This window comes from Papio anubis, chromosome 9 (assembly GCF_008728515.1).
Source record: "Papio anubis isolate 15944 chromosome 9, Panubis1.0, whole genome shotgun sequence".
NCBI classification, from domain to species: Eukaryota; Metazoa; Chordata; class Mammalia; order Primates; family Cercopithecidae; genus Papio; species Papio anubis.
In genome coordinates this window covers 2468468-2483247 of record NC_044984.1, presented here as the reverse complement: position 1 = coordinate 2483247, position 14780 = coordinate 2468468, and the positions used below count along the sequence as shown (strand labels likewise).

Sequence of the window (14780 nt, the reverse complement as noted above, 5' to 3'; positions counted from 1 at the left end):
GCAGGGGCCAAGGAGAGCAGATATTTTCCAAGAGACCCAGGGAAGCAAAGGGCTACCCAATATTACTACTTAACATTGCAAAGGAAGCAGAAAAAGGAGGCGGGCTGAAGAGAGGTGGTAAGCAGCACCCTCCAGTGATGGCGGATCGTTACAAGGATGGGCTGAGTTAGACAGGATGAAGAGTCCTTAGGAGAAGAGAGACTAGGTTCCAAATACGTCCCAGTGCAAGTGCAACCACAAGCTGGGCCACTGCTGGTGTCATAACCTCTGTGGCTTAGAAACAGGAGCACACGGCCGGGCGCGGTGACTCAAGCCTGTAATCCCAGCACTTTGGGAGGCTGAGGCGGGCGGATCACGAGGTCAGGAGATGGAGACCATCCTGGCTAACACGGTGAAACCCCATCTCTACTAAAAAATACAAAAAACTAGCCGGGCGAGGTGGCGGGCGCCTGTAGTCCCAGCTACTCGGGAGGCTGAGGCAGGAGAATGGCGTGAACCCGGGAGGCGGAGCTTGCAGTGAGCTGAGATCCCGCCACTGTACTCCAGCCTGGGCGACAGAGCGAGACTCTGTCTCAAAAAGAAAAAAAAAAAAAAGAAACAGGAGCACACAACTGGATGCCTCCCTCTCTTCATCAGCCTCATGGCCTAGACCCCAGGGAGATGTGACTGGAATCTGGGCTGACCCCACAGAAAAGCCTGGCCCCCTGTGGTTGTGGGGAGGAGTCTAAGGGATGAAGCCGGGTCCAGACAGGCTGCAGGTGAGGCATGAAGCACGGGCCAGAGATGCATCACTGTACTGCCTCCCTGTCAACCCAGGCAGGGCCCCTCCCTCCCAGGGCTCCTGTTTGGTGCCTACTCACCCTGTATTTCTTGTCTCTGCTTCCCCGACTCATGATTTAATTAAGACCACATATGGGGCAAAGCACATATAATCGACTCCAACTCACTCCAAAATTCCAAAATTTTGCCTAAACAAAATTCGTCCCTGCAAGTCACCCTCATCCCTCCACTGGTCCCAGAAGCAGCTGCTCTCATTCCCAAGGCTCTTTTCTATGCATGTGCAAAAGGCTCCCAGGAGACTGAGGCCTTGAGAAAGATGCCGAATTCTGAAAAGGATTTAGGGGCATTTGGAACAACCCACCTTAAGGACTTCTGCTATGGTTTACTGAGTTATTCAAGGCATGCGTTTAGCCGCTCTTTGTTTATTCTGGCATGAGCAGAAGCCGTAAAATCTCTCCTATAGCTGCATGCACACCCCGAGTGCTGTGAGCCAGAGCTAGACCTGGCTAATGACACTAATAACCTTAGTGCCCCTCGTATCACCCAAATATTCCTGAGGTTCATATGGCCAAAGTGCATCATTCATTGGCCAGGCAAAATAACGCAACAACAACAACAAAAAACCCTAACGTGGTTCCAAGCAACCTCGTGAGCCATCCAGATGGCTAGAGACGAGGAACTAACTCGCAAATGATCTCGACGTCCTCCTGCATTATTTCCTGCAGTAAAGACCCGGCACTCTCACAAGATGGTGAACGGCGGGTGCTCTGGAGACATCCACAATGGCTGTGTCTCCTCCGGGATGGCACAAAAGGATCCTCCAAAAATAGGCCTCTGGGATAAAGAGTTCCTGACATTCTGGCCTTGACTCTGCAGACTGCCAGGACTTCAAGGGAGGGAGAGTCCAAGGTGACGGTCACTTGAGCACTCACTGGGCTCAGAGTAACAAGGGACTAGCCCAAAGGAGCCAGCTTCTTCTCAAGGTAAAATCTGCTGCAATGGGCTCCTCCTATTACAAGACGGATGTGTTGACAGAACTTCATCACCTGCGTTTTAATAACCTACACTTCACCAGTGTATGTAGGCCTGTTAGGTACAAATTGTTTATGGAGAATCTTTTTGTGGGGTTACTAACTTATTTATAAGGAGATCACTTCTACATTTTATTTCAGATTCTTTGCATTGCTGTTTTGAAAGCCTAGACGGACTCTTATGCTACTGTGGAGCATGGTGTCTGGGGGGAAGCTGCATTTGATTGGGGTTTGGTTACCTGTCATCTTTGTCTTTCATAGTTCCCTGTTTCCTTCTCATCTACCTGTCTTGAGCAGTCTGGTTCCCTGGGGCCACAGAACCAGGCCCCCTGCAGAGTGAGAATGGGGATGTGGCCTCTGTACGAGGCCAGAGCACAGGCACAGCCCACATGCGCCCCACCCTCACCCCACACCTGCAGACTGCATGCTCACGGACGAGCTGTCCCAAATGTGCTCAGTGATACAGCAGGGAAACTGGCAGAGGAACTGCGGGACCAGATGTGGTCTGAGATGACACGAAGTCCTTAAGCAAGAGGATATCCTTAGCGGCACCGAGCAGCGTGGGTTCCATTAGAACCTCAGGTCAACGATGTGCATGCCTGAGTGGGAGTGGCAGGGTGTGTGTGTGCATGCTTGTGTGGGAGTGGTAGAAAGGGGTGTATGTGTGCACGCCTGTGTGGGAGTGGAAGGGTGTGTGTTATTACTGCAGCATTAGAAGTGTAGAGAGGGGTGTGTGTGTGCATGCCTGTGTGGGGTGGCAAGGTGTGTGAGCGCTGCATTGGGAAGTGGCGAACAGGGGTGTGTGCGTGCTGCAATATTAAGGTGGTGAACAGGGTGTGTGGTAATGCATGCCGCAATGGGAGTGGTAGAAGGGGTGTGTGATGCGATGCCTGGTAATGGGATGGTGAAGGGGGTGTGGGGTGATCAAAATCAAATCAAAAATCAAAAGAATCATCAAAATCAAATCAAAATCATCATCAAAATCAAAATAAAATCAAAAATCAAAATCATCAAAATCTCAAAATCATCAAAAATCTCAGAAAATATCAAAATCTCAAAATCATCAAAATCAGAAAATCATCAAAATCTCAAATCATCAAAAGTCATCAAATCATCAAAATCATCAAATCATCCAAAAATCAAATCATCAAAATCAAATCATCAAAATCAAATCAAATGTGTGGTATGCTGTGTGGGAGTGGTAGAGGGGGTGTTCTTGGGAACATCCTGTCCCTCTGGGGAAGTCTGAATTCAAAGTGATTTTCATGGATCCTTTCTTTTGCCTGAAGGCCAGCACAGTTAGGACCAAATTGAAAAGAGATACTACAGAAGGAAGAAGAGGGATGTACTGATGAGACAGCCAAACGGCAAGCGGTCCCCGGAGAAACTCCAGCCAGCCTGCACACTGGGAGGAGTGCACACTGGGGTGGAACCACAGACATTCACGCCACCGTTTGCAGCAGGGAGACCTGACCCCTCCTTTTCCTGGGTAAAACCTTGGATTCAGCCTGTGAGGTGGGAAGCCCATGGGCAGGAAGTGCACACTCTCACTTTGCTGAGAGTCTCTCTTTCCCTTTCTGTTCCTTTAGCAAAATAAATCTCATTTTTCTCACTCGCTAAATCATCTGCGAGCCTAAATTTTTGTGGCTGTATGACAAGGACCCTGTCTCCAGCTAACCTAAGGAAAAGTCCCGCAACACTGGTAAGAGAAAGGGAAAGAGACAGGCAGTGATACTTACCCCACGACCACAATGATAAAATCGAGCAGATTCCAGCCGTTGCGGAGGTAGGCATTGGGGTGAAAGAGGAGTCCATAGGCGATGACTTTTAAAAATGCTTCCACCGTAAAAATTATGAGAAAGAGATATTCCACTCGTTCCTAGGAAACAAAAATAGAAAAGAGAGAAAAATAAGTCATTAGTTTGGGGATTTGGAAAGTTTGGAAACAGCAGATCTCACAAGTAGATGGAAGACAATGCTGCCCCCACTGTAGTGGGACCAAGTGGGGACAGTCAGGCCAAATTAGCAACTCCACAGGTCCTACCATGACAGCACCAAGCTACTGGGGATTACGGGATTTTCTTTTTTTTTTTTTTTCGTCAAAGTTCCCCCATTAAAATGTAAATATTAGACTAGTGGAAAAAATTCCTATTTTTTGAAACATTTTATTGAGTTAATCAGTTGACATTTTATTGTGCCCTCCCAGAAGAGAAGTCACAATGTCTCCATCTAAAGGGAAACAATGTCAGGGCAAAAAGAGAAGGGGATAAAGCAGAGCTCCTGGAAAATCGTGCTACAATTCTGCAGGCACAAGCCCTGAAGACAGCAGACTCGGTCTTGGGGAGGGTACTAGCTGAGTTCCTCCAAATGACGGAGTGAAAATGCAGCCACAAAGAAATGGAGACGGTGAAGATCCCTTAAGAGCAGCCCGGGCTGGGCGCGGTGGCTCAAGCCTGTAATCCCAGCACTTTGGGAGGCCGAGACGGGCGGATCACGAGGTCAGGAGATCGGGACCATCCTGGCTAACACAGTGAAACCCCGTCTCTACTAAAAAATACAAAAAACTAGCCGGGCGAGGTGGCGGCGCCTGTGGTCCCAGCTACTCGGGAGGCTGAGGCAGGAGAATGGTGTGAACCGGGGAGGCGGAGCTTGCAATGACTGAGATCGGGCCACTGCACTCCAGCCGACAGAGCGAGACTCTGTCTCAAAAAAACAAAAACAAAAACAAGAGCAGCCTGGACAGAGGCCACCTGCTCACGTACACTGATCCAGAAATGTGAAATCTCTTTCTTAAGAAAATAAAACCTTCTGTCCAAAGACATTAAACATTTCAGCAGAGAAAATCAGCGTTTTGAGGATGGAGGCAGGCACTGGGTGGGGGTGGAGAATGGAAGGAGCCCCTCTCTTCCCTTGAGGGGTAGGAGACAGTCTTCTTCCTCCCCTGACACCTTGAAGAAGGGCTTTGCATTTAAGGATGCAGCTCCCACCCCTGGGAGCCCAGAGCGAACAGGACAAACTTGTTGGCTCAATTAGAGCGAGCCGACTCTGTGCTGATTCATGCTCTTCCCTCGCCACTAATTGCTTTCTCCCACACCCCCATCCCAAGTGCAGAGCCTTAATGGCCCCCACCAGGCAAAGGCTGCCTGGATGCCTTCATGCTCCACTGCTTGCCTCTGCAGAAGCCTCAGCCATCCTTCACTGGAGCCATGAAACACCTATCCATATTGTATTTGGGCACAGGCCCTCCAGAGTGGGGCGGGCCTGTCCGCAGCCCCAAGTGGGCACTGGGCTCAGAACCCCTGGACCCATTTTCCCCTCCTCTGCCAGTCAGAGGGAGCTCTGGTGTATGCATGTGGGAGCAGTGGTGAGGGGGTGCTCCAGGCTCGCCCACATTCTGAAGGAGGAGTGTTACCCACAAAGGCCCACTTCCTCCTGCCTGGCCAGCTGGGCAGGGTCCTCCAAGGCAGGGCCATCGGGAGCTGGATGGAAAGCTCTGTAGGGAGCCTTCGGGTACCTGGGCTCCCATTCACTCCATCACAATCCCCTGGGCATGCAGGGAGTGCCAGCTTCACTGTGAAGCAGTTTGAGGATGCAAATTAAAAACTGTAGAATTCTGGGCCCTGTCCAGATCTACTGAAACAGATCTCCTGGCTGTGAAGCCTGGAAATGTGCACTGTAGACAATTTCCAGGTGTTTCTGAGGTACCCGGAAGAACCACCAGCTCACATGCTGATGAAAGCCCAGATCACGCAGAGGCAGTGGGAAGAGAGTGCGGGGGTCAGACTTCATCAGCATCTCAGAGGCAGATTCGTCCTTCCCTTCCTGCCCATTTTTGTGCCATAAAATGCATTTAGGGAGGCGGCTCCCTTGGGGTTGTGACCCAGGAACAAATCACAGTGTGTGGGAAGCTCCAATCTTTTCAAGTCAGGTGGTGTTGGGTTAAAATGTACATCAGGGCCATGTTGAAGGAGAAAACATGAGACAACCCAGCACAGGGAAACCTGAGGATGTCTGTGGGAATAGGAATAGAGGAGCTGTCACACAGCCACTCAGCCCATCTCCTCATCCCCAACCCGTGATGGTTCAGAGCTTTCATGTCTGCCACTAGATCACAGGGTCACTGCTTTCCGTATTCCCAGAAAGTTGAAGCTGAGATGAGAAAGAAGGAAAAGGAAAGGAAAACAAACAGAAGTTGGGTATCCATTAGGTGTCAGGTGCTTTCATATGTGCTTGTTGTTTTCACTCTTTTATTCCATCCATCCACCCACCCACCCATTCATCCATCCATTCATCCATCTTTCCACGCACTCACCCAACCATTCATCCATTCACCCACCCACCCACTCACTACTCATCCATTCATCCATCTATTCATCCACCTGTCCATCCACCCACTCACCCTTCCATTCATCTTTCCATCCACTCACCCACCCATTCATCCATCCACCTACCCACCAACTCACCACCTATCCAGCCAGCCACCCACCCATTCATCCATCCATCCATTCACCCACCTATGCACTGACCCACTCATCCATTCATTCACCCATTCACCCACCTGTGCGTTCATTCATCCATTCATCCACCCATCGATCCATGCATCCATCCATCCATGCATCCATCCATCCATCCATCCATCCATCCATCCATCCACCCACCAATCCACCCATCCACCTCCCACTCACCCATCCATCCATCCACCCACCCACTGAAGCACCCATCCATCAGTCCACCCACCCATTCTTCTATCCATCCAACCGCCCACTCATCCAACCACCCACTCATCCATCCACCCACTCACTCACACGTACATACATATATACACCCACCTACCATCCATACACTCATCTGTCCATCCATCCATCCATCCGTCCATCCATCCACCCACCTATCCATTTATCCAACTATCCATCTATCCACCCACCTACCCATTCATCCATCCATCCATCCATCCATCCATTTATCCATCCATCTATCCATCTACCCATTCATCCATTCACCCACTCACTCATTCATCTATCCTATCATCCATCTACTCATCCACTCACCCACCATCCACCCACTCACCCACCCGTCCATCCACCCATCTGTCCCCTCAGTCATTCATGATCGGTGTGGCACAACTAGTTGCACTGTCAAAAAGTGACCCTGTATCTCCCTCTGGGTGGTCTAGATAATGAGCCCTCCAGAAGAGGTAGCACTCAAGCACAGAGTCCCTCCTCCCCCTGTCAAAGAGGGCAGCAATATCCTGAAGGCTCTGAGGGCCCTATGTGCTGGGAAATTGGCATTCCCAGACAACTCCTGTAAACAGCTGGCACCCCTAGTCCAGACCACCTGGCACCAAGCAGTCTGCTTATTCCCTCATTGACAGGCTGCTTTCTCTTACTTAATTGCCCTATAAAAAGAGAGAGCCATGTTTGGGGGATGTGGTGAGGGTCCTCCACTGGGGTACAGGCTTACTGCAGGACCAGTAGCATCCTGGACCTGGCATATCTATCTCTTTTTGAGATGGAAGGGTTGGGGGATGTGACTTCTCTTGTTGACCTTTAGCCTTGGCAAATTTTCCCAATAAAGCCTATTCCTTGATCCATGCCATGTAACATTTGTCCTGCATCCTGGCATAGAACATGGGGAGACCCAGAGGGACCTGCTGGAGACTTGAGAAAAAAAGTCTCAGAAACAAACCTCAAGGATGTACTGGTACAATGCAGGGCAAACGGACAGACGATTCCAATACAATTAGTACATGGCATTCTGGAGGCAAGCACAGCTGGCTATGGATGGACTTCCCAAAGAAAGAATCTTCAAGCTGAATCTCTGAGGATGAAGAGTTGTCTAGGTGAAGAAGGTTAGGGGCTGGGGGCAGGGGGTAGGGAATGTGGAGGGGGTCAGGCATTACAGGTGCAGAGTGAACTAAGAAGATGGGAAGTATGGACAGCTCTGCGATGCAAACATTTGATTTGGCTGGAGTGAGGGTGTTGAAGTAGCAGGGCTGGAGGGCCCGGCAGGAGCAAGATGACCAGGAACTTTGTGGCTATGCCTGGATGCTTGGATTCCATTCTGAGGAGAATGGGAATGACCTGGGGAGATATACCCTGCAATCTGGCACTGGCTGGAGAATGAGTGATGGGGTTAAGGGTAGGGGAGAGCGACCCATGCGGAGATCACGGAGGCTGGAGCCAGGGTAGAGGCAGTGGGATTGGGGAGACGTAGGTGGATTTGAGAGGAGAAAGCATGTGCTTTGTTTTCTGGTTGCACGTAGGGGTTGAGGGAAGAGGCAGTGCAGAGATGTGCAATGCCCCCTCCCTGAGGTTTCTAATTTGGGTGACTGTGTGGATGGTGATGCCTCTCACTGCAGCAGGGGACTTCAAGAAGAGGAAGAGGGGTTTTGGGGGAAGGTAGAGACATCAGTTATGAACTTGCTGAATTGGAGATACTGGTGATCAGACCTACAGAGGTGGGGCCCAGAGCAGAGTTCATCTTGCAGGGGAGGGCTGAAAGAGGAGAGTGTGCAGACTAAAGAGATAAGGGCAGATGCTGGGCTCCAAATCAGTACGGAACAGCCACTACAAACGCCAATCAGGACGTGCATCCCATCAGACACCTCATCCCCAAGAAAGCCCCTTCACATTATGCGAATTTATCTCCAGCAGAAGTTACAGGACCTCTCTTCAAATCATGAAGTCTGGGAGAGAAAGAAAGTTAAAGGTTATCTAATTAAACTCCTCACCTGAAAAACTAGGATACTGACAAGATATTGAAGCCCGGGAGAAACATGCAGAGGACAAGAAACCAGACTTTCTGACCTTCAAGCCAAAGGTCTGTTCATCCCGTCTCACCTGCCGGGGTACTGGAGAAACAGAGTTCACTGGTCCCACTTATCCCCAGAGACATGGCTGGTTTCACAATCCTCATGGCTGATTGTTTAAGGGTCTGAGATAGAACTGAAAGGGCCCAGGGAGCCAGTAAGAAGGGGTTTGAACAAGAACCCAGAGAAGGACAGCTGCCTATTGTTGAAAAGTCTGGGACACGGTCACCGTGAGGCATGTGTGTGCACTGCATGTGCTGACTAAATGTTGCAACAAGCAGTGTTATTCAGTCTGACCTTAGAGGCATGACTGCCCTTCTAGAATTACTTAAAAAAAAAAAAACAACCAAAACCATAAACAAGCAAAACAGCTTGGTTAATTCCTTCAAAACATATGTTGTGCTGTCATAGAAACATCTAAGGGCGAGTATGAATGGAGTGAAGAAAATAAAAAGTTGGTCAAAGACTGTTCTCATGGATGCCCCAAGCGCCTCTGGTTCCAGGAATACGCAATTCTGTGGCCCTCCTCATGCCTGAACTCTGAAGCCAGAGGCCTGTGTGCCCTCCTGAATCCTGGGTGGTCACAGAGCTCATTGAGAAGGCAATATTCAGCATGCAAACTGGCCCTTTTGGTGATCTTGGGAACTGGGAAACTTTGGAAGCCAAGTGGGACAGATGAAGACTCCCATTCCTACTGTTCAGTGTTAAGGTTGGATAGTGTAGAGGAGGTGTGAACAACTGCAGAAGAGAGAATGAATCCCAGACCAATAGCATGGAAGCACCCAGACATTCAAAGCTGCAAATGGGCTGTACCCAAGACCTTGGGAGCCCACCTCTCACACCAGTGTGCCCTGGATGTGGGACATGGAGTCAAAGCAGATCATTCTGGCTCTTTAATGACTGCCTACTGGGTTTTGAACTTGCTGGGGACTGTGACCCCTTCTTTTGATCAATTTCTCCCTTTTGGAACAGGAAAATTGACCCAATGCCTATATTCCCATTGTATTTTCTAAGTAACTAACTTGCTTTCGATTTTACAGGCCCATAGGTGGAAGGGATTTGCCTTCCATCTTGCTCCTGCCAGGCCCTCCAGCCCTGGTACTTCAGATGAGTCTTTGGACTTTCGAGTTAATGCTGAATGACTTAAGACTTTGGGGGGACCATTGAGAAGAGATGATTGTATTTTGCAACATGAGGACATGAGATTTGGGAAAGGGCAAGAGCAGAATATCGTTTGAACATAACCTCACCCAGATCTCATGTTCAACTGTAATCCCTAGGGTTGGAGGTGTTTGGGTGATGGGGATGGATCCCTCATGAATGGCTTAGCCCATCCCCTTGGTGATAAGTGAGCTCTCTGCATTCCTGTAAGATCTGAGCATTTAAAAATGTGTGGCAGCTCCCTGCTCCATTCTCCCTCTTGCTCTGTTCTCACCATGTGATGTGCCTGCTCCCCCTTTGCCTTCTGCCATGATCGGAAGCTTCCTGAGGCCTCCCCAGAAGCAGATGGCACCATGCTTCCTGTACAGCCCACAGAATCATGAGCCAATTAAACCTCCTTTCTTATACATTACCCAGCCTCAGGTAGTTCTTCATAGCAGTGCAACAACGGTCCAACACAGGCTGGAAGGGATTCTCCGACACTCCTGGAAGACCCTGCTCCTCTGACAGTGAGTGGATCCCTGCCAGCCTTGAGGCAGGCTGATGGCCTTGCCCACAGATAGCTCCTGTCTTTTTCCTTTCTATCACTTTCTCTTCAATTCTATTTTTCCTTTATTGCTTCCTATTTCCATCTTCTTTTCCCTTTCTTCCTTTTCTTCCTAGATCTCCTACTGGCAACTGGGGGTCCATGGTCACACTCATGTCTGAAATATTTAGAAGAGGTCAGTGGAGAGAGAGCCCCAGTTCCAGGAATCATGACGGCTTCTAAACACTTATAGAGCTAATTAGACACTGATGTGTACTGGCTACCCTAGTTTTCCATTTATCTTCTCATGTATACATTACCACTCTTTTCAACTACATTATAAGCTTTTGAGGACAAAGGCTCAAGAATGAGAATAATAATGATGAGTCTTTACTGATGAGAAGTCTTTGAATGATGGTAATAATTTCGATTCTGGCGCCAACTGGCTGCACGTCCTTGGACAATCACTCTACTTCTCGGGTCTATTTTCTCATGTGCAAAAGGACTTAAGAAAATTACAGTGCTGCAAAGAGCTCTAGGCCTCCACAGAGGGCTTCAGAACAGGTACAGGCAAGGGGAAGGCTAAGCAAGGAGGCTTCGACTCCCCATCCCCTCTTGAACCAGAGCAATGCCATAAACCCACATGCTGAGTGTCCAAGGGTTCTAACACAGTTGAAGAGGGTCCAGGGAGCCAATATGACAGAGTGTGGACAGAGAATACACACAAAAAACAGCAGCTATCTATTACTGACCCAGTCTGGAAGACTTTTATTGGCTTTATGTGCTGAGTTCTGCATAAGATTTGAGAAGAGGGATCAGTGTTTTTTTCATTTTTCTTGGTACTTTGAATACCACTTCCAAAGTGGTAGATAACTTCCAAAGTCCCTCCAAGATGCTATGGCGAGGGAGACCGCCAGGCCCTGGTCTGTGCATTTTTGCCCAAGGCACAGTGAGATTTTAGGACATGGGACAGAATAAAGAGCTCCTCTTCTTCACTTCCTCTCCTCGTTGTTTGGAGGATCACCATGAATACAAATAGACTTTATAATAAAATACCCTTCATTAATGAGATTATTCATATTTGTACTTTAGAGGAACACAGACTCCTTGTGAGCAGAAGCCATGCCAGGGTAGATCTCTTGGGACCAGGGCAGTCTGGAGAGACTGAAGTGTCTATTCCCATGTGCACCATAGAGCTGGGGGATGCCCGCCCACCTGTGCTGAACACTGTGTGGCCACATCCACTAGGCGACAGACCCAGGAGTGAGAACTCATACCAAGAGAGCCTGTGTGTGCCCACCTCGATTTATGTAAATGTACTTATGGAAGCCAGCAAGAATTCTCCACCAAACAGAATTGATGAGAAGCCCAGTTATGCAATTCCATCTCAGTACAAGGTGCAAAAGACAATCAACACAATAATAATACTTCAAGCAGCACGTTGTATCTCAGGTTGTTTCAGAACTTGAATACTAATCAGCCTGACCTCTCCATGCAGTTCCTGCCTATTCTCTATCTGAGGGAAGCCTTCAGCCCTTAGCTCTCACTCTTCCATTTCTTCTCCCATGTATTCATCCATTGCGCCACAGTGCTTCCGAGGCTGCAGCACTGCCACCTGCGCATTGCCCTCTCAGGACATCAGTGAGTTGGAGAATGTAAGAGGCCAGGAGAAAAACCAGGACACCCATCCCAAACTCCTTGCTACGGAGGTGAGGAAGAAAAACCAGGACACCCATCCCAAACTCCTTGGGATATGGGTGAGGGTGAAAAACCAGGACACCCATCCCAAACTCCTTGGGATATGGAGGTGAGGGTGAAAAACCAGGACACCCATCCCAAACTCCTTGGGCTACGGAGGTGAGGGAGAAAAACCAGGACACCCATCCCAAACTCCTTGGGATATGGAGGTGAGGGAGCTGATTCAAGGCCACAGGTCTCCCCTGTGTGAGGGGCATGAGGGTTTCTCCACGGCTGGTCTGGCATTCCTTCTGCTGAAGCACGGCCGTCTCCATCCACGGACTGTCTGAAACCCCTGGGTTACTCGGCCCAGCAGGAGCCACTGGGCAGGTAAAAGGCTGCTTGCCAGGTATGGCTGGAGGGGTGGGCAGCAGGCCTTCCTCACTGAAGGCCTCCTCCTCCTGGGGTCTCCACCTATGCCTGAGATTCAGCCATTAAGAAGCTTTCCTTCCACTGACAGAAATGGATAAACAAGATGTGGTGCCTACACATTCCCACACACGCTACAGTATGGATGAGTCGTGAAAACACTGTGCTAAACGAAAGAAGCCAGACACAATAGGACAAATACCGTATGATCCCACTGACATGAAAGATCTAGAGTAGGCAAATTCACAGAGACAGGGTAGACTACGGGTTACGAGGGGCTGCGGGAGGGAGGAATGGGAACTACTGCTTAACGGGTACGGAGTTCCTGTTTGAGGAGATGAAAAACTTTGGAAATGGTGATGGTTGCACAACATTGTGGGTGTAATTAATGCCACTGAATTTCACACTTAAAATGGTTAGAATGGTAAATTGTGTTATATATATTTTACCACAATTTAAAAAAAGCATTCTTTTGGATCTTAAATGTTTGACAGCACAGCCTTTCGTAGTGGGGCAGTGGACAGATGCGCAGGGTGCGCCTAGATTGGGAAGAAGGGCTGGGCAGGGAGGCAGGGCAATGCTGCGATTTCACAACCCTGCAGGCAGGTCCTGCTGAGGGCCTTCTGCAGCAGCCTCTGCTAGAAGGTGCCTGCTGCTCCCAAGGGTCTGGGCTTACACTCGGGACATTCTTGTAAAGCAGAAGGACGGGGAACACCAGTAACAGCCTAACAGCAAAGCCCAGCCTTGACGAGAACAATGCACCTATTTATTGAGGGCAAGCAGCAATTGAAGCTGGGTGAATTGAAAAGTATATGCTAGTTTCATTGGTTTTGCAGTAGCTCAATTAAAAAAAACCAAAAAACCAAAAAACAAAAAAACCTTCTCAAACTTATCTGTTTCTCTGTACTTGCCCACGATGTTAAGTTGAAATGGTTTATTTGCCTATCAGTTTCTTGCGTGTATGCCTTCCTCCCTGCCTCAGCACGTGGGCGTGGGCCTGCCTTGCCTCCCCGCCCCAGCACATGGGCGTGGGTGCTCAGATCCAGGGTGCCGAAAGCTGCCTCGTTGTCTGACACTAGCCCTGTGCACGCCCCTTGGGCTCTTCACCTCCCCTGCCCCAGCCCAGACATGTGCCTGTGCGGACCTCTCACAGGCCGGCCTGGGGATGAGAAGCCAGCGCGGGAGATGTGCCCACCCCAGTGGTCTCCTCATGGCCCATGTTTTTCTAACTGCAATCTACAGGGCAGGCTCGGGGCATTTGATTTCTTTGTTTGGTGTCCAGCGTTTGAACAATACAGAGGGCATGATCAACCTTTGCCACACCGCCACCTGTGTCACCCTCTTGGAGTTGAGAGGAAGCCCAAATGCCACCCAGGCCAGCCACTTGCCCAGGGCAGAAGCCCATTCTCCACTGACCTCCTCTGTCCCAGGGCTGTCATGTCCTCATAAAGCTACATGTTCTGTCGCTGGGCAGCTGTGTGCCAGAGCGTGGCCACAGCCCCAAACTCTCCAAGGAGCTCACTGTGCTCATGGTAATTACCTCTTCTTTGGGGGCAATGGAGTGGAGAGGGTGACAGATATTACCAATCAGGGCCGAATTACACCTGGGGATAATGGGCATTTGCTTAGTGACCTGTGGGCTAGTATATAATTTCCCAAATGGGGAAAAAGTGTAGCAGTGGCCTTAAAACTCTCTACTAGCTGCCCACCTTCTTTCAGGAATTAGACCAACGTCTGGCTCAGGGGAACAGGACCCTGTGTTTCTGCTCCCACCCCATGGCCTCTCCCCCACTCAGGTCTCCCCATCATGGGTTGCTCATATTAAAAGAGCTTCCCAACCAGGCTCACGACCACCACACACCACCACCATCACCATCATTATCATCACCACCCCCACCATCACCACCGTCCCACTACCACCATCCCCACTACTTCTATTATCACCCATCATTGTTACCACCACCACCACACCACCACCTCACCACCACTCTGACCACCACTACCATACCGCTACCATTACCACCACCACCATCACCATCGCCATCATTATCACCACCATCCCAACCATCACCACCATACCACCCCACCGCCACCACCACTGCCATCTCCACTATCACCATTACCACCATCCCTAATACTACCTCTACTATCACCATCATCACCCACCACCACCATTACCACCATCACCACCATCCCCACCACCACCACCACCACCATTCCACTACCACCATCCCCACTACTTCCATTATCACCATCATTGTTACCACCACCACCATCACCACCACTCTGACCACCACTACCCATACCGCTTACCATTACCACCAATTGTTCATCACCATAGTATTACAAATTGAACGAAGGTACTGAA

The 14780-nt window shown here is 49.6% G+C and overlaps 1 protein-coding gene across 46 annotated transcripts in view; it reads right to left on the bottom strand.

Moving 5' to 3' along the window:
- The window catches only part of CACNA1C (calcium voltage-gated channel subunit alpha1 C), a 729498-nt gene that overhangs the window by 247053 nt on the left and 467665 nt on the right, over positions 1–14780 (bottom strand). For all 46 annotated transcript variants that reach the window (XM_009217701.4, XM_017946457.3, XM_017946456.3 and 43 more), the window contains exon 4: positions 3551–3690. In XM_009217701.4, coding sequence (XP_009215965.2) covers positions 3551–3690 — 140 coding nt within the window. The remainder of the gene's footprint in view (positions 1–3550; positions 3691–14780) is intronic.